This window comes from Grus americana, chromosome Z (assembly GCF_028858705.1).
Source record: "Grus americana isolate bGruAme1 chromosome Z, bGruAme1.mat, whole genome shotgun sequence".
Taxonomy (NCBI): domain Eukaryota; kingdom Metazoa; phylum Chordata; class Aves; order Gruiformes; family Gruidae; genus Grus; species Grus americana.
Genome location: NC_072891.1, coordinates 11673632 through 11696133, shown reverse-complemented (window position 1 = coordinate 11696133; position 22502 = coordinate 11673632). Strand labels below are relative to the sequence as shown.

The 22502-nt window shown below is 42.3% G+C and overlaps 1 protein-coding gene across 6 annotated transcripts in view; it reads right to left on the bottom strand.

Annotated features, from left to right (window-relative positions):
- The window catches only part of UNC13B (unc-13 homolog B), a 218773-nt gene that overhangs the window by 15581 nt on the left and 180690 nt on the right, over positions 1-22502 (bottom strand). For all 6 annotated transcript variants that reach the window (XM_054810171.1, XM_054810172.1, XM_054810167.1 and 3 more), the window contains 7 exons: positions 22291-22387; positions 21341-21484; positions 21126-21203; positions 20088-20165; positions 13309-13397; positions 8769-8921; positions 6777-6900 (listed from right to left, as the gene is read on the bottom strand). In XM_054810171.1, the coding sequence (XP_054666146.1) occupies positions 6777-6900; positions 8769-8921; positions 13309-13397; positions 20088-20165; positions 21126-21203; positions 21341-21484; positions 22291-22387 (763 nt within the window). The remainder of the gene's footprint in view (positions 1-6776; positions 6901-8768; positions 8922-13308; positions 13398-20087; positions 20166-21125; positions 21204-21340; positions 21485-22290; positions 22388-22502) is intronic.

Here is a 22502-nt window from a genome sequence, read left to right as displayed (position 1 = left end):
CCACTGTGGCTTACTGATGCTGCATGACCAATGAAGAACCAAAAAGAGAAGAGAAATCCCCATGATGGGAAGTCTTGGTTCAAGTCACTTACACTCCAGTATAATGGATTTTTACATACTTCATCTGCAATGGTTACAACAAAGATATTTTTCCTTTGCCCCACCACAGCACTTCTCTGTTGTGTAATATTCCTTTTGCCTGAGGAGTTAAGTCCAAAATTTAATGACACAGTCAAAAGCAACCAAGACAATTCTCCAGTCTCTTTTCCCAGAGATGCTTTATGAGGTGTGCTGGAATTTATTTTCTTCCACTATGCTCTTTTTCATTCATCTAACCTTGCCTTTTTCTTTACAAATTCACCACTGCCTGTTAGTCCACTTGGAATAAAAATCCAGCCTACTGAAATTCTGGCTATGAATTGTGCATCTATTATATTATGAAACTTTGCCTCCGCTTCAGCCCTCTTAGGCCAGTCAGATTTGGGGTTTAGGACCAAGCCAAAGTTATGGGTGACCCCTCTTCCCTAATTAAACCTCTCCCCTATTATCTCTCTCAGGAATGCCTTAGGTATGTCAGGAGAACTGCCCTCTCAAAGATGATCTTTGGCTCTCCTTAATTGTAATTGGTCACTAGGGGCTAGCGTTGAAAGCATGTGTAAATGTTACCACACTATCAGTTGAGAAGTGCCTGGGGGATGTCCCCACTGAATGTCTGAAATAAGCTTCCAGGGACAGACACTGGTGGGTGGCACTTTCCAGTAGGGTCTTTTTGCTCAGGAGAACACTTGGGAGATGAAGAAGTTCATCTTATTTGGAGACTGCTGGCTCCATGAGGACCACATTTCCCCAAAGGTCTCCCATAAATCCAGTTCTCCTTTCCACAGCCCTCCTTCCCTCTCCTTTACTATCCTTTCTCATCTCAACAGCCTTTCACCCTCACACTTAAGCACAACTGCCATGACCACTTCCCACCTCGAAACTGTAACGAAGCAAGATGCAAAACCAGAATTACTATATTGCCCTTTGCCTCTGCCTATGCCACTCAGTTTGGTTTCTTTGTTGTCTTCTTCAGTATTTATTTGTTGCCTTTTAAGTCAGTACTCTGTGGAGCTGGAACTACCCCATACATGCATTTACAGAGGAGACTCTGGGAGCTGGATTCTACTGCAAAGATCATTGCTGAAATAATTCTTTTTTTTCTAGGATTAAAGTTAACATCAGCTTCACTGATGGCTTCTCCTCAGCAAAAAAAGTGTCTTTGTGTCTGCTGCTAGAGGTAGCAGGTACCCTTTTACAGAAGGAAAACAGGCAAACCGATTACAGCTGTAACACTGGAAAGACTGAGACCCGCTCTAGGGAGACTGGACACCCTCTGCTCATTCCAACAGCACTCCAGAAGTGAATTTCTAGATGAGATACTTTTTCTTCAGTTTTGCCAGATCTGGAAATTTCTTCAAGCTGAAAGACTTTGTGACCTGAAATCACAGACAACGTCTTGATTTGCTCTATCTGTAACCACCACCTAACCCGCACTGTTCCTCAGCCTTTTATGTTTTTTGAATGCAAATCAATACCTAATGAACATTATTGACTTTGTATCTAAACATAAGCTCTTGATAATTGATTAAATTCACAACTGGGGGTGGGGGGAAGAAAGTGCAGGCAGGGACATCGCATCCATAAATGAAAGCTTCTGAAATGAGATTAGGAGTGTCACTTGCTGCCAGTATCTAATGTGCTGTGTTACAGTACAGCTCTCTAAACTGAAAGAGTACAAAATTCTCTGTATTTCCAGCAAGAGAGGCTGAATATGGCTGCACACCAGCAGCAACACAGAGATTTCTCTGTGTGCCACACAAAATAATCCACAAAAGCACACAGCTTCAGCCAGTGCCCTGGTACCCAACAGATGCACCTGCTGTTCTGTATGACTGGTCATGAACATGCCTGTTGACCAAGCAGAAAAAAACCCCCAACATTTTTATAACCTGAATTTTGAAACAGTTAAGTGAGCAGTCTCAAAACACGCAAACATTAACAATGGTATGTAGTGCTAGGACATGAGGCAATGGCCTTAAGCTGAAGGAGGGCAGATTTAGATTAGATATGAGGAAGAAATTCTTCACTCTGAGGGTGGTGAGGCACTGGAACAGGGTGCCCAGAGAAGCTGTAGATGCCCCCTCCCTGGAAGTGTTCAAGACCAGGTTGGATGAGGCTTTGGGCAACGTGGTCTAGTGGAGGGTGTCCCTGCCTATGGCAGGGGGGTTGGAACTAGATGATCTTTGAGGTCCCTTCCAACCCTAACCATTCTATGACTCTATGATTTCTTGATCCAACATTTTCAACCTTCATTAGACACATTTTTTTTTATAAATATACATTTGAATAACAACATTAACTAGCCTAGGCATGTAGTCTCCCTGCCGCAGCCTTCTAAGGAGGTCAGGTCAGTAACACTGACCAATACCCAGTGACTTGATACGCTTCAAGGGACAAAGCTGCTCACATAACTACTCCTCAGTTCTTGCCCGCTAAGAAAATCCTCATCAATCAGTGCCAATCTCTGTCAATGTGTCTGCAAGGAGAAGTTATTTTACTGTTACATTGAGTTTGTCATCAATGCTGGTAATATCTAATGAAAATCTGGACAGCTCCTTCCTCCACCAAATGGCATTCTTGTAAACAAGATGCTACACCTCCTCAAAAAAGTTATTTATTCATGGAAAACATATCACAAAGCTTTAGAGACAGTACTTATTCCAGGTGCACTTCTAGGGAATGAAAACAAATAAACTTAATATCAGATAGTTTTGAGAATAGCTGCCCACAATGGAATTGATTAAAACATCAAGGATGAGAGATGAGGAAAAAATTAAGTCCTTATTATGAATTGTTTCTGCCTAGCTCTGTGGAAACATAGCTGGAAAGGGGACAGACCTTAGAGCTGGTTTTCCTGGTTCTTCCCATGAAATTAGTTTTACCTTCCTACACTTTTTGGAAACATGAGACACATCTATAGTCCGCAACACAAAGATGCTAAATTCCTTGTTAATGGTCTTACTGTGGGTCTTTTTTTCCCCTCAGTGAAAGCATTCAGAGAACGATCATCAGCTGACTCAAGTCTAATTGCTAGAACCCAACAGAACTGCACTGATTTATATCCCAAGAGGCTCAAACTCTCACAGCTTAACTGTCCTATTGCTCAGTTGGCAAAGTTAGGAAACAAAAGCCTACTGCAAGTCTTTTGAATTTAAGTCCTTTTTTGGAAAACGTATTATTGCTCAGGCTTATTTTTCTGAGACATACCAGTGCAAGGAAGTTTTATCTGGCATTGTACATTCCTTTGCCAGATTTTTTTAATTCCTACCTTCAATAACAATGAAATCTGATCATTTAAGTTCATTTTAAAAACTTTATCATCAGGCAATGTTTGCTACCACCCATCAAAAATTAGCCTGTTTTTTAGTTGTTGTGGCGTGTTAAACACTGAGGAAATAAGCTGAAAAGTGGGGATGAAAAAGGGACAATAATTACCTGTTGGTACAGAGATCTGGGCACACGTGCAGTTCACAGACCATCATTTCATTCAAGGCTAAGAAAGCTTTTCTCCTCAACACAGCCTTGGACTTTTTCACTTCTAGCTAGCACAAGGGAGAGGATTCATTTAAACTAACACAAGTTAAGAAAGGCTTCAGAAAACCTCTTAAAGCCACATGCTTCTCCACCACAGAATAGCTCTGGAGCAGTGCTGCTTGCAGATGAGCCTGAAGAACAGCCAGTTTGGAAGTTATATGTAAAATCTGTCTGCAGCTTAAAGAAAATTTTGTTCATATCCTGGACCTTGTTCTCATTTAGTGAAGAGAAGTCTAACAAGTAGACAAAAGCACAGCAGGAGCAAGCACAAAGGGAGCCTCACGTGAATGGCTGCAGCACGGCTTGTGAAATAAAGGAGAGGCTCCAGAGGAATCATCTGTGTGTAAATTAAGCAACTCTTCATTGACCTGACTAGTCACTGATGGCATGCTGTAGTTTTGTCCTAAGCAGTGAGGGAGAAAGAAATTTACAACTAATCTATAATATGCCCAAGTGTTGTGCACTGAACCCCAAAATAAGGATTCCCAGAGAGCTGTGTTTACATATCCACCCATCCAAGACAGAGATTGTTCAATTAAATGTTGATCTTTACTTAAAACTTAGTGAGGTGTGAACTGCTCAGGGAGTTACCGGAGATCATGTTGCTACTAATCTCACAACCCATGAGCAGTCAATGCTCAGAGAGATAGAAGCCAGTCATCTAAGTCATTAAAGCAGCTCAGGTCGTCAGAGTGGGAGGCTGTAAAACTGCCCTGTCCCCACTGCATTCTTCATGGGCAGGAGCCGACTGCTTTCTCACCCGAGCCCCACCCCACACAAAATTTTCCAGAAGCAGCAGAGAACTGAAGAGCAGAGCTGAGATTTTCTTCCCTGTGTATACAGTCTGAGCTAATTTAAGTGGAATAGATCAGTCTGGAGAATAACAGGGATTAAAGCACTGTGCAGTGACAGGGTCATGCAAGCAACAAGTGACACACCTTGCAGCATGTTGAGAACCTTCTACCCAAGTATGCTTTCCATGACCACCATCAAAAATAGTTTTGCACCTCTAGCAAGTTTACAGAAAGGAGAGAAAATATTGCATACAAGGGACTCTTTTTTTTACTACGCATAACAGCTACTTCTTAAGAGCTGCAGAGGAGTTTTAGGAGGGAAACCCTCATTCAGTGGTCCTTCAAATGCGCAGAGGTAGCACTAGGGCTTTCTGTTGCTGAGGGCAGGGAGGACAATGAGTTACAGTGCCTGGGGCAATTTCTGAGTCTGATGTGCTTTAAGAGAAAGCAAAATTAGAGAAGAGTTGCATGGCAGAGAAGCAGAACAGCAAACAGAAAGTACTCCTTCTGCCCACACTACCAACCCTGAGTTTTGCCTTGCCTTTCCTTGTCAGCCTTCACTACTATGATGATGAAAATCTGGTGGTGACAGAATAAATCACTATGTCCCGGGGGACAGTGGAAGCAGCTCTCTGCGCCTGTAGCCCATCTAGCCTCGCCACAGGTTCCCTGCTCAAGGACAGCAGACAAGTCCATTTTAAAATTCTATTGTTCACAGCTGCCCTTCTGAAACAGCAACTCTTATCCAGTTTGGACTAGTTTAGCCTCCTCGCTATGACACAACTGATTAGAGAGCTAAAAATCCAGCTATGAACATTTTGCATTATCTCAGAAAACTGAGGATGCGCTTCATTACACAAAAAGAGCTTCTCAATTTGAAACTGAAGTGATGGCAACAAGAAACTCTCTGTAAAAAAGACTCAAAGTGGCTTATAGCAACATCCCACAGGTTGGAAGAATTGGCTGATCACAGTTATTGCCTTCTTCATGATACAAGCACTGAATCACTCTCCTACTCCACCTTTAAAATTCAAAACTAGCAAGTATAAAGCTCAAGCAGCTCCTCCCTGATTCTCTCTGAGGCCCTTGATCTCACTGCTTCAGTTCTGAAGGGGTCATGCTAATGCTCCTCTTACATGATGATTTTAGCACCTGTCCCCAAAGACTCCTTTTTAAAGCAATTCAATGAAGAGAAAGAAATTTCATCCTCTTAAACGTAGATTTTTTTCCTCCTTTATAAATTAAAAAGGCAAGCAGAAATGATTACTCCAAATCCGAGCTCAGAGCAAGCAGTCTTTACCAAATTTACACCTCAGGCTAATTTTATGCTTAGTAGGTATGACAGAACACTGCATCTCAGCAGTTTTGTTTGAAGTTGTCATCACCAAGGCCAGAGGCAAAGGCCTTCCCTCTCAGAGCAAGAAACTCCTACTGCAAGATGCAGGTTTGCTTCACTTCTCTAGACACTGCAACCCACGAAGTCTACTTAAAATATGTAGGCAACTGAACAGTGAAAACCACTATTGTTCTACCCACTACTGGGGAAAAAAAAATTAGCCACAGACCACAAGTTTACTCCAGCACAGAGATGAAAAGAAGTTCTGGATCATCTCCAAATAAGGAGGTTATAGCCCAAATTTCACACTGCCTCCAGCTGAGGCATGCATGACTGGCATTTAATCAGTTTCCGTGGTTTCTCAAAACTGAGGAAGAGGTTAATCTTCCATTGTTAAGAACATCACTACATTCATGACACACATTCATCCAGCACATCCACACAGCTGAACAATTATATAAAAAGGCTGCCTTTGAAGGCAAACTATCTGGACATGCTTCCAGCTCCCCAACATCAGAGACACAGAAATCATGCCAGCCTATACTGATGGGGGATAAAATGGGGGGTGGTTTCATTAAAAAGCAAGCCCAAATTAACCACATCTATACAGAGAGACACCTGACTAATAGATTACAATAATTAGACAAAAGTGATACAGCTGTTGATCTAATGCCATGAAGCCAACACTAACTGCCCAGTAATCCCACATACACAGAACTCTTTAAAAGATTGCAAATCCCTAATTGATGAGATTTGATATACTTGATGGCAACTCCTTTCGGATCGTGGACTTCGAATTGTTTTTTCCCTAGAGTGTGCTCTGTATCTTGCAACGGTACTATAAATAGAGCTGCTCTTTTACTTTACTAGGTTACAGACATATTTTTCCATCCTCTAGCAGGCTACATGCAGATAAATTTACCTGGACAGATGACTCATTAGGTCAAGGAGAAGAGTTACACAGGCAATGGCAACACTTTCTGCTACAAGTCAGGAAGGAGAAAATGCTTTACCGTATGGTCTGTAAGAGGAGGCAGCACAATCAACTTCTCCATGGTATTCATTACCACCCTCCAGAGCTCTTTCAGCACCCTTTTCAACACTGTCTTTTCACACACAGTCGCAAACAGTGTCAGGCTGCAGGGAGAAAGCAAGAACCGAATAAGTTCAAAGAATGCAATTTGCGAGGAAGAAGATGTGTATGGGAGAATCTGTGCCCCATCCAGAGCAGTTTGTCGTAACAGTTGCTTTAAGGGTAAAATCTTCCCTTTTCATAAAGTACAGCCTGTCTTCACCCTTAGAGTTCTAGCACTACAGATGTTTGACCAAAATGAATTATTGACATTTCTGATCTCAATAATTTCTATTTATTGACCTGGGGATTACAGAAGCTTCTCACTAAGTTATAGTGGTTGGGAAAAGTCCAAATGAGAGCAGGTATCATTGAACTGGTTCCCTTTATGAAGATACTTCCTGATGTATTGGGTTTACAGAGTATATAGGAAAAATTACAAATATAGATTAATAGGTTTTAAACGTTAAGGGGTTATTATAATGATTTTTGTTGAATACCCAAATTAATACTTCCCAGACTGTTATGCAGAAGTTCCTGCACTGCTTCTGACAGTTGCTGAAGTCTCTAAATATTCCACCTCAATAACCACCTCGAAGCATTAGACTCCTCTGTATTTTGTTGCAATGGCATTCACCACCAATCACCTGCCTTATGTTTACTCCTATTTACATAAGAAAGTATTCCTCCTGTATTATTGTACCAAAAAAGGCCAAGAAATGTTAGATTCTTCTCCAAAATGATTGCTGGACTTCGGCATTTACTGATCACACTGGGAGAGCCACAAAGCAGGAACTCTGCAGCCAGCAGCAGTGCACAGGCGATAGCTGACTCTTCTACATTGTGTAACGTCTTCTCCCAGATTTCCCTTCTTCCCATAGCTGGGTTAGACAGTAAATGAACAAAACTGAACAGGGACAAGATTGATGTAGGTAGGATGCAGGAAATATTGAAAAAGACTCTCATTCTGCAAAGGAGGAAGGAAAATAATCCAGGCTTGGATAATCATAATTGAATTGACTTGCTCCACAGCTGGACAAAAAGCCTGTAGCATACCAAGTTCCCAGTGAGACAAAGGAAGGTGGCTTCTCAGGATTCGTGAAGGCATGCATGTGAAATGCCCAAACGAGAGGGCTCCTAGATGTAGCGATTGCTACAGAGAGTCACTTACTACATGGTGGCCGAAAGGAAAAGTGGGACAATCAATACAAAGAGCAACAAAAGAAACTGCATTTTAAACTTCTAAAGCTTTATATCTCTTGCAACGTTTATTATGACAATTGCTGGCCACCTCTTTCAAAATAAAGAACTGCTGTGCATCAGCAAGAAGTTTAACTTCTACAATGATTAAAACCTATTTTTCTTTGTAGATCAAGGCTTGGCTGATGAGAATTATGTGCAGTTAGCCACAAGAAGTCCCATAAAAGTGAATTACACTGCATGGTGTTAATGGCAACAGTTAATTAAAGCAATGGATCAAGCTTACATACATCACCTAGTTCAGAAGCTTATTTTCTAGTCAGAACAGCACCAGGTATGACTACAACATGACTGGGATACTAAGTAGTGTATGTATTCAAGTATGTAAGTACGGTTTGCCATACATTTGCTAATTGGCTACAGTACAATTTGTATAGGGAAAAAAACATAGCTAGTAAATTTAGAATTTCAGTCTTTCCCACTATCTGATCAGCAGTGTGTTTTGCTGATTGCTACAACTGCCACAGGGAGAAAGGAGAACTGAGAGCGTGCTCTGGCACTGAATGAGGGCTGAAGAGGTGATCCATGGCTTGAGCGAGGGGCAGATATGGGAAGAAAAGCCATTAATTCTTCCTGAGAATTCAGAGGCTGGACATTTCAAGAACAATCCAAGAACATGGATCTATTTTTCCTTCCCCATCATGTTCCCAATCATATTTGAACACTTGCTTACTTTCCATCCAGGAAATCCATCAATGGTCTCAGGACATTATCTGCATCTTGTGCAACTGTGTTTCTGGCATTAGCAGCAACATTTCCAGTCCCTTTCACTTGGCAGAGAATATCAGACATTTGCTTGATGCACTCGTCAATGCGAGTCTGAAAGCTGAATAGATACGAGAGAGCCAAATTATTAGTGTCAGAGATATCAGCTCTAGTACATAAGGTAAAATAAAGCAAGTCTATAAACCATGCACTCCATTACACACTCTTCCTCCCCAAGACTTGCTGCTCATGTCCTTACTGTATTTGTTACCAAGGGGCATGCTATCCAGTTCCTTATGCCCATCATCTGCCGACAGCCTACCACCTCTGAACACAAGACATCACATTTGAGAGGAGTTCGTTCATTCAGCTTGTGAAAAAAAATGATCCTTTCCTGATTTCAAGAAAAACCATTATTTTTGCTCAAAGCACCCTGCTGTATCTTTGCTTTCCACACTGGGTGTTAAACCATAGAGACTGGGACATAGCACGGAGCAACGGCACAATGCACACACAACTCTGAGCACACGGAGTCCATTGGCAGTAATATGATTATGACCCACCATAGGCTAAGTCTTTAAAATAACAGAGACAGCCTGAGGGCAGGCTGAAACCATCCCACTGCCATACAGTCCATGCTATATCTAAGTGTCAAAATGGGATGTGGGGCTCAGCTGTGAAACAAGCAGCGTCATTGTAATGAAGTGACATGGAAGCTATTAAAGCACAGTTAGTGTTCCATCTCTTACTGCTAAAAGGAGGTTCAAAACGAAATAATACAGTGGTTAAAAATGATGAACAGATCAGCAGAGCTGTCAACATATCAATTTAGTGAATAAAGGAAAATGCTTTGACATTTAAAAGAACAGTTTCTAACAACAGGCATTACAAATGACATTTAGCTATCTACTAATGGCACAGAGGTTTGAAACCAGGAAGCAAAGTCAGTGCTAGGAGCTAGGGTAAAGATTTAAAAGCAGGAACACAGGTTTGGAAGTCACCTTTATATCTGCATAGATGGCCTGAACTTCCGCTCTGTGAGTCACCTAGGACATCTGTGGGTTGGGTGCCAGCATACAACCCGTCTGCCCTGTGGCTTGCACCTTTCTTCTCCACGCTGCCACCTCTTTCCTTTCCTGCACTGCCACCCCCAGCCTCACCCTCCCTCTTGCCACTTCTAACCTGCCTCTCAGTGGAGCAATTCTAGAGAGCAATTCCAAAGCTCTTTCGCCATGCAGCCTCCGCTTCCACATTCCCCATTTCTAGCAGAGTGGCTTGCGGCAGTCAGTTGTGGCTACAATGACAGCTTAACCATAGGCATAAGTCACATCAAATAAAATAGTACCAAGAATTTATTGTACTGCTGACAGTCTCTGTTCTGTGACAGGCTAATCTCACCCCACAGTTCTCCCAAATACCGCATCAATTGCGGTACCCTGCTTCAAGATGCTGTAAACCCACAGCCAGTGGATGAAAAATAACAGAATCCCTTAAAAGATAAAAATTAATATGAGGCAAAATTGTCACCAATTATGAAAAATGGTAGATCAGTTACTGTGACAACAGGTTCACCTGAAAGTGAAGCTTGTGCAGATATACAGCTTAACAGGAGCCCTTGACAGCAGCAAGTTAAGAGACAACCTCACCTATGCTGTCAGACAGGGCCTTCTGCTCCCTAATTCCCGCAGGAATGCCCTCCTTCATTCCTACAGCCTCTGAGAACAAAACAGCAGCCAGCCTTGCATGAAGTATAAACCCTTTCAAGGCTCCTTTTCTCTATGATATCCTTTAAAGCCTGAAATGGTGGAGTTCAAGATCCTCAGGGCAGCGAGGAGGGTGCACAGCAAGCTCACTACCCTGGACTTCAGGAGAGCAGACTTTGGCCTCTTCAGGGACCTGCTTGGTAGAATACCATGGGACAAAGCCCTGGAGGGAAGAGGGGCCCAAGACAGCTGGTTGGTATTCAAGGGTCACCTCCTCCAAGCTCGAGCGATGCCCCCAACAAAGAGGAAGTCAGGCACAAATGCCCAAAGGTCTGCATGGATGAACAAGGAGCTCCTGGACAAAGTAAAACACAAAAAGGAAGCCTACAGAGGGTGGAAGCAAGGGCAGGTAGCCTGGGAGGAATACAGAGAAACTGTCCGAGCAGCCAGGGATCAGGTTAGGAAAGCCAAAGCCCTGACAGAATTAAATCTGGCCAGGGATGTTGAGGGCAACAAGAAAATCTTCTATAGGCTGAGGTACTCAACGACTTTTTTGCCTCAGTCTTCACCAGCAGGTGCTCAAGCCACACCGCCCGAGTCACAGAAGGCAAAGGCAGGGACTGGGAGAATGATGAAGAGCCTACTGCAGGAGAAGATCAGATTCAAGAATATCTAAGGAACCTGAAGGTGCACAAGTCCATGGGACCTAACGAGATGTATCTGTGGGTCCTGAGGGAACTGGCAGATGAAGTGGTGATTCTCCCCCTCTACTCCGCTCTCATGAGATCCCAGCTGGAGTACTGTGCTCAGCTCTGGGGCCCCAAACATAAGGAGGACATGGAGCTGTTGGACCGAGTCCAGAGGAGGCCATGAAGATGATCAGAGGGCTGGAGCACCTCTCCTGTGAGGACAGGCTGAGAGAGTTGGGGTTGTTCAGCCTGGAGAAAAGAAGGCTCTGGGGGAGGTCTAATTGCAGCCTTCCAGTACCTGAAGGAGCCTACAGGAAAGATGGAGAGGGACTGTTTACAAGGGCATGGAGTGATAGGGACAAGGGGTAATAGCTTTATACTAAAACAGGGTAGATTTAGATTAGATACTAGGAAGAAATTCTTCCCTGTGAGAGTGGTGAGGCACTGGAACAGGTTGCCCAGAGAAGCTGTGGATGCCCCATCCCTGGAAGTGTTCAAGGCCAGGTTGGATAGGGCTTTGGGCAACCTGGTCTGGTGGAGGGTGTCCCTGCCCATGGCAGGGGGGGTGGAACTAGATGGGCTTTGAGGTCCCTTCCAACCCAAACCATTCTGTGATTCTATGAAAGCAGAAAATCCTTCTGTGTCCAGACACAATCCTCACTACAAAGGCAGTGAGGTTGCTTTCCCAGCAGGCATGATGATCTCACATAGATGAAGAAAAGTTAAGATCTGCAGTGTCAGATATGCACCGTGTTGTTGGAGCAGCTGTTTACACACTCGGCAGAGAATATTGTGGATATCTGTCTTACCTCCCACATTTACATACTTCAGAAAATCCCACTTATACAGTAAACTGCAGCTCTGCTTTTCATGCCCTATTACTGTTAAGGAATGAGCGAAGCATCTGAGCTGTCTGACTGGCTAAATCTCCTGCTGGCACATCTCTCTAAAACACTCCCTGGTATGTATGCTGATACTGAATAATCTCTTTAAATCATATTTGCAAATGTCAAAATTGTACCCAATTGTCTTCTAACAGTGACACCATGGAGACAGGTTTCAGATAACAAAATTCACATGCTAATTATGATTTCTCACCCTCCATCTAATTATGAACCTTATCGATTCAATTCAGTTACAGTTTGAATCTCTCCATTTCTTGCTATAGCATCCATTACTGGCAATGGGAACTCCTTCCTCACTTATCTCCCCACTTCGCTCTGTGTGCTGAAATCCAAACAGTCCCTGACAAATCCCACCATGATTTTTTGGTCAGAAGTACTGCAAATTTGTGGACTGTAGGAGGCCAAGTTGGCACAATTTGCTTTATTTCCCTTGCCCATGTTTTAGCTATACTACAGTTCATGTTTGCATTAATCTTTTTATAAAGCACAACATGACATCAATGATGTTTATCATGAGAGCTGGTTGGTTTTGAAGACCAGTTGGGAACCCTGAATTTCTAGATTTTGCTTAATTGATACCTTTTGTGGTTCAGTACAAAATTACTATGAAGTTAGGCACATTTTTATCCTCAGGTAAATGGTAACATGATTTGCAATAAAACTTAATTGCCATCAATTACTCTGGCAATACTTTGAAGAGCTCCTCCCCTTGAAACATTAGAAAATACCATTCACTGCAACATTAGAACAAGTCAATCTCAAATTCTAAACCTGTTTCCTTCTTATTCCAATATTCATTTAACAATCAGAAATGAGTCAGCTGTTTCATACGTTTAGAGCAGAACGTTTAAACAAGAATGTTGTTTCATAAACGCTAAGCTGCAAACTGCTTTCTGAGCAATAAAGGAGCAGGCAATTCTGTTCCTGACAAGCACTACTTACAGAAAAAAAATCACTCTATGTATTTCAAATACATTTCACAGTTGAGAGATCTCCATGTTACATTTCTAAGCAGAGCAATACAGAAAAGAAAGACTTTAAAAACATTTCTCACTTCTTTAGATGGTCTCCGTATTGAAAGATCATGAGTTTATGACAAAAAGAAAACTATAATGCAGTTGACACAACTTTCTTTTCTCTTCTTAACCTGACTGAATGAGATTAGACAAAAGAAAGGAACACTTGAAGGACAGGGACCTGGTTATACTCACCTGTTACCAAACACAGCACTCAGCTCATCCAAAACATTGTTCAGCTTCACCTGGAGCTCTTTGAGATGGTCACTTGCTTCTGCATCCAACTGCGGATGAAAGAAGAGCACTTAGCTTGAACCCAGAGGGCAGTCTGCTGTTCTTCACCATGCTCTTGCTCACTGTTGAGGCCACTCTTAATAAGCAGGTGAACTATCACCACTGGACTCTGCCAGCCAGGATGCCCTCCTGCACTCCCTGCTGCTGTTAAAGAAGCTGTGAAATTATCAACAGACACTTGCCCAAACAGCAGCCAGTGGTTTCCCCAGGCTCCGATACCCTTCTTGATATTTGTAGAGTTGAGAAAGAAAGTGAATGTGAACTCCCTGTAGCCAACAGAGTAAGCAGGCTGAGAAATAATCAAGTACTGTGCATTTCCTTGGGCTCATGGGTCATTTCACCATTTTAAGTCTCAAAGGAGACAGGGCTTTTCAGACTGGATGTGATTTTCTTGTGCATTTCTCTTGAAAGATGCTATTTCACCTTCCACACTGTAGTCAGTATTCAAAGTGAAGATTGACCCAGCTGCTGCTCTCCGAAGACTGGACCCCAGCTATTTTGAAAATCTGGCCACAGTACCATGGCAGGAACTGTTGTGCACAGATTACTTTTGGAAAGCATGATCTCAGACTTGGGTATTGAGGACAAATAGATCTACTCTTACACAGAGCTAGATAGCTTTTTTGTATATAACTGTTCAGAGGAGACTTCACAAAACAAACACAAAAAAAGCACCCCAAGCACTGCATGGACGCTGCTGACACCTTGGCACATGCTGTAAGAAAGTGCTTGCTCCATTATTATCAGCCCAAAACCACCTGTTTTTACATTCAACAGTGCCCTGTATTCCAGCTGTAGCCATCCCTCCAGCCTTAAAGAGCCACTTCTGAGCAACGTACCTGTGTGTATACATAACTACACACGGGGAATGCTTTGGGATCACTTACTCTTAAAAAGTAACTTGTATAACAGATTTGCCTTTGTATGCAGGCAGGCAAGCTGCTTGTAAAACAAAAACCTTCCAGAAATGTTTGTGTTTGGCATTCAGAGCTTCAGCCCTTGCCTCTAAGGCAGAGTATCTATTTACAAATGTAATGAGCCAGATGCCACTACAGTGAGTGGTTAAAAATCAGTTTAGATTTTTACAGTATATCCACACATGCAGCTATACTGGTTTTGAACATGACAGGAGTTCCCACTTCTATATTCAGTGCTGAAGCCCTCTTCATATTCCTCAGCATCTGTCAGAGAAAGCCAAGCCTTAAGGGATTTGGAATCTGATCCGTTCATTTTCCTGTTGTAAGCTGGCATGGAAAACTGACTCTATTAGGCATTTGAACTGGTGCTAATGAAACTCCTGGACCAGAATTTTAAAAATAATTTTAAAACCCCCAAATCAACAAGCAAATTATGATTACTTAAGCCTTATAACTTTAGGCATTGCTAGCTCTGATTATTTTTCCTTTATTAAAGTGAATTTATATTCCTATTACCTTTATAACACCCTTGTTCTATGAAGGCAGAAGGAAGCTAATGTCATGCCAACTGGCAGTCATTCTAGCCAAACTTGTAGGTAACAAAACAAACCCAGCATGTGTTGTTGGTGGTTTGTCTTGCCCCTACATTAATTCTTCTCTCCTTCTACTGTGTAAAGGCACAATGAGTCACAGGCTGGCTAGTTTGCTACCTACAATTAATGGCACTGAACAGTTCTCTGATTTTGGCCACTTCTGGTAGATTTGAGGCACGACCATTTCATGATTCATCAAACCATTTCAAGTAACTGCTTTTCCAGTTAGAAAAAAAAGCCAGAAAAATTTGGCACAGGATATCTGTTCCTCACTATTTACTTCTACTACTTTATAAGCTACCAGATGCCTGTGTTACAGGTCTACAGGATGTTTGAGGTCAGGATCAGCAACTTTCTGCCCTGGTTCATGAATCATGCAATTAATGCCTTCTTTTACTGTGAGGTGACATGGAGAGCTCGCCAACTACCTCTAAGCTTCCCCTTACTATTGCACTTCTTGACTGCAAACCCATTTTCTTGGAAGCAGAAGAAAGGTTGATTGCCAGCCCTGTACTGCAAGAAGGGACAGCTGGAACAATGCTTTGCCAAGGGGATGAGCTCCATTATCTGTGGTGAGGAACTCACTCTCCTCCAGAACATCAGGTCACAGCTCTCTGGGTGCAACTGGCCAGACTTGCCCAGATTTAACTTTGACATGCCCAGCATCACACTCAGGAAGCCAAACCCTGGTGACAAGCACTCTCGTTCATTATCCACCTCTGTCATCATACAAAAGCTGTTTCTTCTGAGCGGCTCCTACTATGGAAGGAGGAGTCCACATAATACATTACTGTTCGTTAATGCTAAGGTATTGGAACACTTTGATTTGAAAGCAAATTTCAGGGAATTACCTGACTGTGATTTAATTCCATTAGGAAGACACTGGTAGGTGTGTACTACTGTTTCACATATATAAATTATGTACCACTTACAGAGTCCCTGTAGCATGTGGTACAACTGCAAACTATTCTTTGCCAATATGGTGAAGCACTGATAACAGTACTCAAATAAAACTGCGTACATTTTGCTGCTGCTGCTCAGCCAATGAATTCTAAGCACATCAGCTATCACTGATAGCAGGAAATGCTACTTGGACTGCACAATAAATCTGGCTGGTAAAGCAGAAAACAGTGTTAGGAAGTTGGGTCACTGTCATACGTCAGAGATGATTCAGAGGAAGAAAGCTAATGAAAAGTTCTCTGTGCACAACATGGGACAGTACCCACAGCAAGGTGGCTTCTGATCTCTGAGCAAGTGCTCCAATTCCAGTGGAAATTATGGCTGACGTGGCCATAGGTCCATAGTCGAGACTATATGTGCAGCAGATAGCTAGAGAATTTTGCCCTGCTACCCTATTTCAGCTTTATAAAAGTCACAGAGCTTATATGGCTCCAGCTTGAAGTTGCTGATTTTTGTTCTGCCTCTCTGCCCTAGCCCCTGGGAGCTCCTCTCAGTAGACGTGACTGTGGGGCGGGAGCTCCACAGATCCAACCTCCCTTTAGGGACTCACCTGCACCGAATTTTTGTGCATCTCCCCATTTTCCTACAGGATTCAAGAGTAAGCAACCTGGAACACTGAATCCAAACAACAGCTGCTAGCTTCTCAAATACGAGTGTGGCCTTAGCTATGGCACGTGGGATGCTAAAGAGGAGCAACCAGTAGATACTGCAAATCCTTTGAGAACATTCCTAGCGAGTCTCAGCTGGTTCTAAGCTGTCCTGCAATTTGTTATTCAGGTGGCTAAGTTAGTATTTAAAATGTGGGCTAACCCTGGCTGAGCATTAAGAGAGTTTCCTGACACATTAATTGTACAGATTAGCTTAAAACCGAAGGCATGAAAATTGTATGATGACAATCTGCTTCTACTCAGCAGCTAATTCTTTGGGTTCCCTAGGCAGTGCTTGTCTCTGATACTCACTCCACATGCTTGACTTTGGGGGAAAAAAGTGCAGAAAGATTTTAAACTAGGCTTCCACAGCACATCTAGACTCCAGCAGTGGGCAATGCAGTACAGCACTTTTTAATTTCAGTGCCATGAGTTCATAAATCATGAAAAGCTAAGCAAAATAATGGAGTCCCAAGCAAAATGAAAAAGGCTTATTCTGGTGTCAGGGACAGTGCACAGAGCAGGCTGAAGTCTGCAGAAAAATTGCAGAGGTGGGTAGAAAATGCATGACATATTAGGTTTTATTAAATAATGTATGAACAATTAAATAAAAAGGGCCATGTTCAAGCAAATGCTACCAATGAATCTACATAGCCCTCTTTAGAACAGAGCTAAATTACAATCTCCATTTTGTGGGTGTACTGGAGATGATTCAGAAGAATCAAAGGTTTCAAAAAGTATTCATGTACTCAATTTCTGTCCAGGACTCACTCCAATTCCACAGTTCATTTTGCTTTTAATGCTACCTGCCAGTCCATAAATGCTGCCTTTCCAAAACATGCTTCAGGAATGAATGTCTGAAAATACTGCTGAGCCACAGTGAAGCTGTTTTGACCCTCTGAGATCAATGCAGCTCAGAAGGGAAATAAAAGTATTAATTATAAATCCTAAAAATCATTTAAGATACTTCTTTCTGTATGTGTGTGTATATATGTGTGTATATATATAAATATGCCTTGAGATCTGAAGCACAGACTCAAGACAATCCCTCCACACAATGCTCTCTAAAGCTCTGCTGCTGTCTTTATTGTTTCTGACTAGTAATGTTCACAGACCACATCATGTCAACATATTAAACCCAGAGATGCTGGGCAATTTTTGCCCTATTTTACGCCTTCTGAGTACTATAGTTGGAAAAAGAATAAAAGAAGTGGGGGCAAAGGTACTGTTCCTCATTTGGGGGGGGGGGGGGGAATAAAGGAAGGCACTATATCAAGGAGCCTAATCTCAAGAAATAGTACTAGGCAAGCACTTCTGTTCCATGTTATGCCATTACACTGCAGGGTGAATGTGGGTGAGCCCTGTCCCTTTGTTTCTCTTGCTGCAAGAGGGAATGAGTGATGTGGATTTCCATAGGAGCATATCTTGCACCCACTGGCGAAGAGCACTAGGTAGCCCAGGATTTCAAAGCTTTCTGGAGTTGTGCAGTGCTACAGCTGTGGATGGAGATGGATCTATAAATCAGAAGCAGAAGAAGCCACAAGTACACAGTAACTGAAACCAATCCCCAAGTTCTGGCTTCACACATGGTACTTCTAACATACCTGCCACAGGAACAATGAATATTTGGTTCCTAGGTCTCAGTATCTTTGAGAACACAAAAAGGTGAGCAGTTCAAGATGACCAGGACATAGAACTATGCTACTTTCTTATTCCCCCAAGGAAGCAGTTCCTTTCTGGGTAAAGACGTCAGGACAATGCTTACATTTGTTCAAGCTACTGTGTGATGTATAGATGAACGTAAATCAAACCTGTCACAGAAAGTAAGAACTGCCGTTGCTGAAGGAGAGGATAAAACCCATACTGTATTTCCAGCAGCATGTTTGTCTACATGTTCTATTTTCCAAGCTGTTGTCTCACCAGTTGTTACTCACTAGCCAGGTTCAATCTACATCAGAAAAAAAGGCTACTCAAACTAGGACAAGACCTTGTTTACTCTAGCAAAACAGAGGATCTGGCAGGTTTCAAGTCAAGAAGCAAAGTACTACATAGTCACCAAGAGGGAAACCCCTGGGGATAGCAAATAATGCAGGCACCTAACACAACACAATTTATTTCTGGTGATCAGTGGCAGCCTAATGAAGTGGACAAGCAGCATTTGAAAAGAAAAGACAAAAAAAACCCCTTCCAAAACCCAGCTTCTAGAATGTTCGTTTGGTTTCTTCCTGTGCGTTTTATTGCTCACAGGGTTGCTCTGGATTCCTCTCCCTTTTTTTTCTTTTGATTCCACAGTGTAGGGGAAATAGTGGCTCGATCACCTCTGTTCTACTTTACCTGTACTCCTGAGGAAGGTTTTAAAGGGCAGAATGCAGAAAAGAGGTCTAAGCTAGGAAAAGTAGCTGACAGTCTTAGTAAATACTTTTTTTCTCCCCCTATTTAACACACTGTCAGGTGGTATTTTCAATTTGCAGATTGTGTTTTCAATCTGAAATATAGGGAAACCCTACTTCATGGCCACCACTATTGAAAAAAATAGCAAATTGATTCCTTAAGGGAAATTAAGTGCACATGGATTAAAACTTTACAAACCACTACAGAAACATTTCATTACAAGTTTATTTCTTCCTGAAAAAAGAGCACTTAGCTACCATTGGTATTACAGCTGGGAGCATATAATTCTAGTTCTTGATGTAGGGCTCAGAAATTACAGTTGTTGAGACCACATGCGAAAGAATGACAGTAGTTTTCCTTGCCTCATGGGGTAAATCTATTTGTTGAGATTTTTGCCACTTCATAGAATTCTGCCACTGAGTACAAGAAAGATTTGAAACAGCAATACAGGCAAAAACTGAGCTGCCCATCAGCAAAGCTGACTTTTCTCTTGGCATATAGGTCATAGCACAGGTTCTACCACAACACAACCACCGAGAATGCACTTAGTCTTTGAAAATAATTTTTTCCTAACATCATCAGCAGCAGGCTTTTCTTCATCTTCCTGAATCTTGAAAAGCAATGAAAAAAGAAGAGGAAAAAAAAAGATACACAGATTATATCAGAACAGAAACAGTGATCTGGGGGAGGAAAATCTTGTATCTGTAAAAATGGCCATCTCAGAGCAAAGAACAAAAACTAAGATATTTGTATTCATGGACACATCTGAATGTCCAACAAAGCATGATTACAGAACTCTTATTTGCATGTCTGCAATATACTAGATATTGGATATTTAGTGCCAAAAGTACTGTCTCGCATTTATATGCCACATAAAATGATTTGATGTCAATAGTTCTCAAATCTATCTGTCTTCAGAACTGTGAAGCCACCAGCCATGCCCACATCCAGCCCACATGAGCTTTCTTCCTCCATGCTATTCCGTGCTTCAAAATATTCGCTCCTAAGAATGACAAATTTCATTGAAAAGTCTTCAGGCATGGCTGTCCCCTTACACTTATTATGTCATGGAGCTCTCCTTATGACTGCAGTCTTCAAGAACTAGTATGACGCAAGTAATCTAGTAATAGTGCAGCTGGAATGAGTAATACTCAGTCTCTTAGTGCTCTTACCTCTTTACCACCCATGGCTTCAAACATCTTCTCTAGCTGCACCCTCAGCTGTTGGATGTTATTCATCAGGATGCAGGGCTGAAGGGACAAAAGTGGGTGCCTGTTACTGCTCAGGATGCCAACACATTTTCACCAATGGTACAGTCTGTGCCTCAGCACCCTTCCCCAAGTACCATCAGATCTCAGAGTCCAATAGGAGACAGGGCATGCACAGATTTCAGCACTCAAACCTAAAAAAAGATGAGTCATTTTTTCTCCACCTTGAAATGGGATGGCCAGTTCCAGAAACCTCAGATCAGGGAGATCTCTGATGCCGTATGTTCTGCCTCAGCTTTATCACAGAGAACGAGCTGACAAGAAATCAGTGTCAGGGCACGGCCCAACTCTCTGCAGCTCCTGCCATGCTCTGTAAGTGTCCAAGCTATGTCACCTTCAGCCTGCTAATGCTCCAATGTACTGCTGTGAAAGGTGTACATCCCAGATCACAAGGGGAACTGCCAGCCAAAGCTGCGTTCAGAGACACATCTGGGTCCTGCCAGGCCAAGCTTGGGTGCAACAGTCAGGGGCAGCGTGAGCAATAGACTCTTTCTTCTGCAGTTACATCCCCAGTACAGCTGCTGGAGATAGCAAAACTGACCAAGGGTAATACAGAGAATTTTACTCAATTCAGAATTAAACAGCAAGGTAATTAGGTGGAGACAACAGTAAACCAAGAGCGCTGCTGAGTATCAGATTTACAGAGCAACTTGTGCCCATGCTTTAGGGGTTTTTTTTTAATCACCTCTGTGACACATAACCCAGACAAGCAGAGTGGAAGTTAATTTCAGGAGCCCCCAAGCTCTGCAGAGCGCCATCAGGACCCAGTTTTATTTTATTGCCAATACAGAATTCAATCCACAAAAGTGTAGGAATGATGACAAAAAACAATATTGAAAATATTTACACCACCAACATGGTCAGGTGCAATGCAAGAAACTTGTTTTTATGAGGACAATTTTGTGATTCCTCAGGGCAGAAGAGAAACTCAGCATAACTCACCAGTTTCTCCTTGGAACAGTAAGACTGGAAGCTCTTGGAGACGATGTCAGCATACTGCATCAATACTTTCCCAATAGTCTGCAAAGACAAGATGTGAGCACTGTTTACTTGTCTTGTATCACTCCAGGAGAACTTCAAGCAATAAAATGAAAAGCCATGATACTGTTTTGCATCCCACTAAGGGAAGATAAACAGTTGGATGTTGAGGGTGTTACCTTAGCGAACCTCCTATTATAATGAGCAACAATCATCGGGTCAGGGCACTCCAGCTTCTTAATGATCTCAAAACTCTGGTTGAGCTGGGTGAAGACGTCCACCACTGAGCAAGAGAACAGAGCATGCTCGGATGTTTGCTGGAACTAAAACAGAAGTACAGTGAGTCATTTTCAAATGGAAAGATCTGAAATACAAACATTTCATGGGTGTCTTCATCCTCTGCCGTGTTGGAGACAGGACAACTTTACCAAAACCTACATCTTCCACAGAATTAGTCAAAAGGTCTCCAAAAGGCACAGAGGAGCTAAATAGCCAATTCTGTTGGGTTATACGTTTACTGTCCTTTACCAACTACGACATGACAAGCATCAAAGAAATGCAATATAATGCTAAGACCCTTACTGAAATGCACAGCCTCCCTGTCAGTTAAAGGGTTAAAGAGAATGAAGAGGATTCTTTTAGATTTTTTCTTAAAATTAAGACATTAAAGAGAATGCTTACATTAGCATCATAGGCTACAGTGCCAACAGTCACTGAACAAATGGGAAAGCTTTTGCTCTCCATCTGGAATACTCAGCAAATTAAGAATAAGATTACTCTGTCAGTGGATTAAGGTCACATTCTCACTGCATGACTAAGTACATTCAAAACGCCTTATATTTCAGATACATCTCACAAACACAGAGAGATGACAGAGCACCAAGCTACTGGCTGACAGATTAACAGCAGCAGGACAGAACAGACATAAATGAATGATATGCACCTTGCTATTAAACAACTCTGTGACCTGTAGAGAAAAGTCCTAAAATAAATGAGTTTCCCAGTTGTTTAGCAAGTGAAAAGGGCTGCATCCTCTGTTTGTATGACTGCTGAATTTACAGTGTTGTTGTTCAGTTCTGGGCACTGAAGGATGCCGCGCCAAGTCCTCCACTCAGAGTGACCTACGTACCCCATCTTTTTTATCTCTCTCCAGAGCACCGTGCAGGAATTCTAAGGAAACATCTTCATTTTCATCCAGCCACTGCATCACAAACTGCTCAAACCACCTGCAGGAAGGACAGGAAAGACAGCAAGTTAAAGCAAGAAACAGGGCACCCCTTGTGAAAACTTCCCACTGTTAGATTTCTGAATGCTGTTATCTGTGCATGCAGCCAAAGTTCC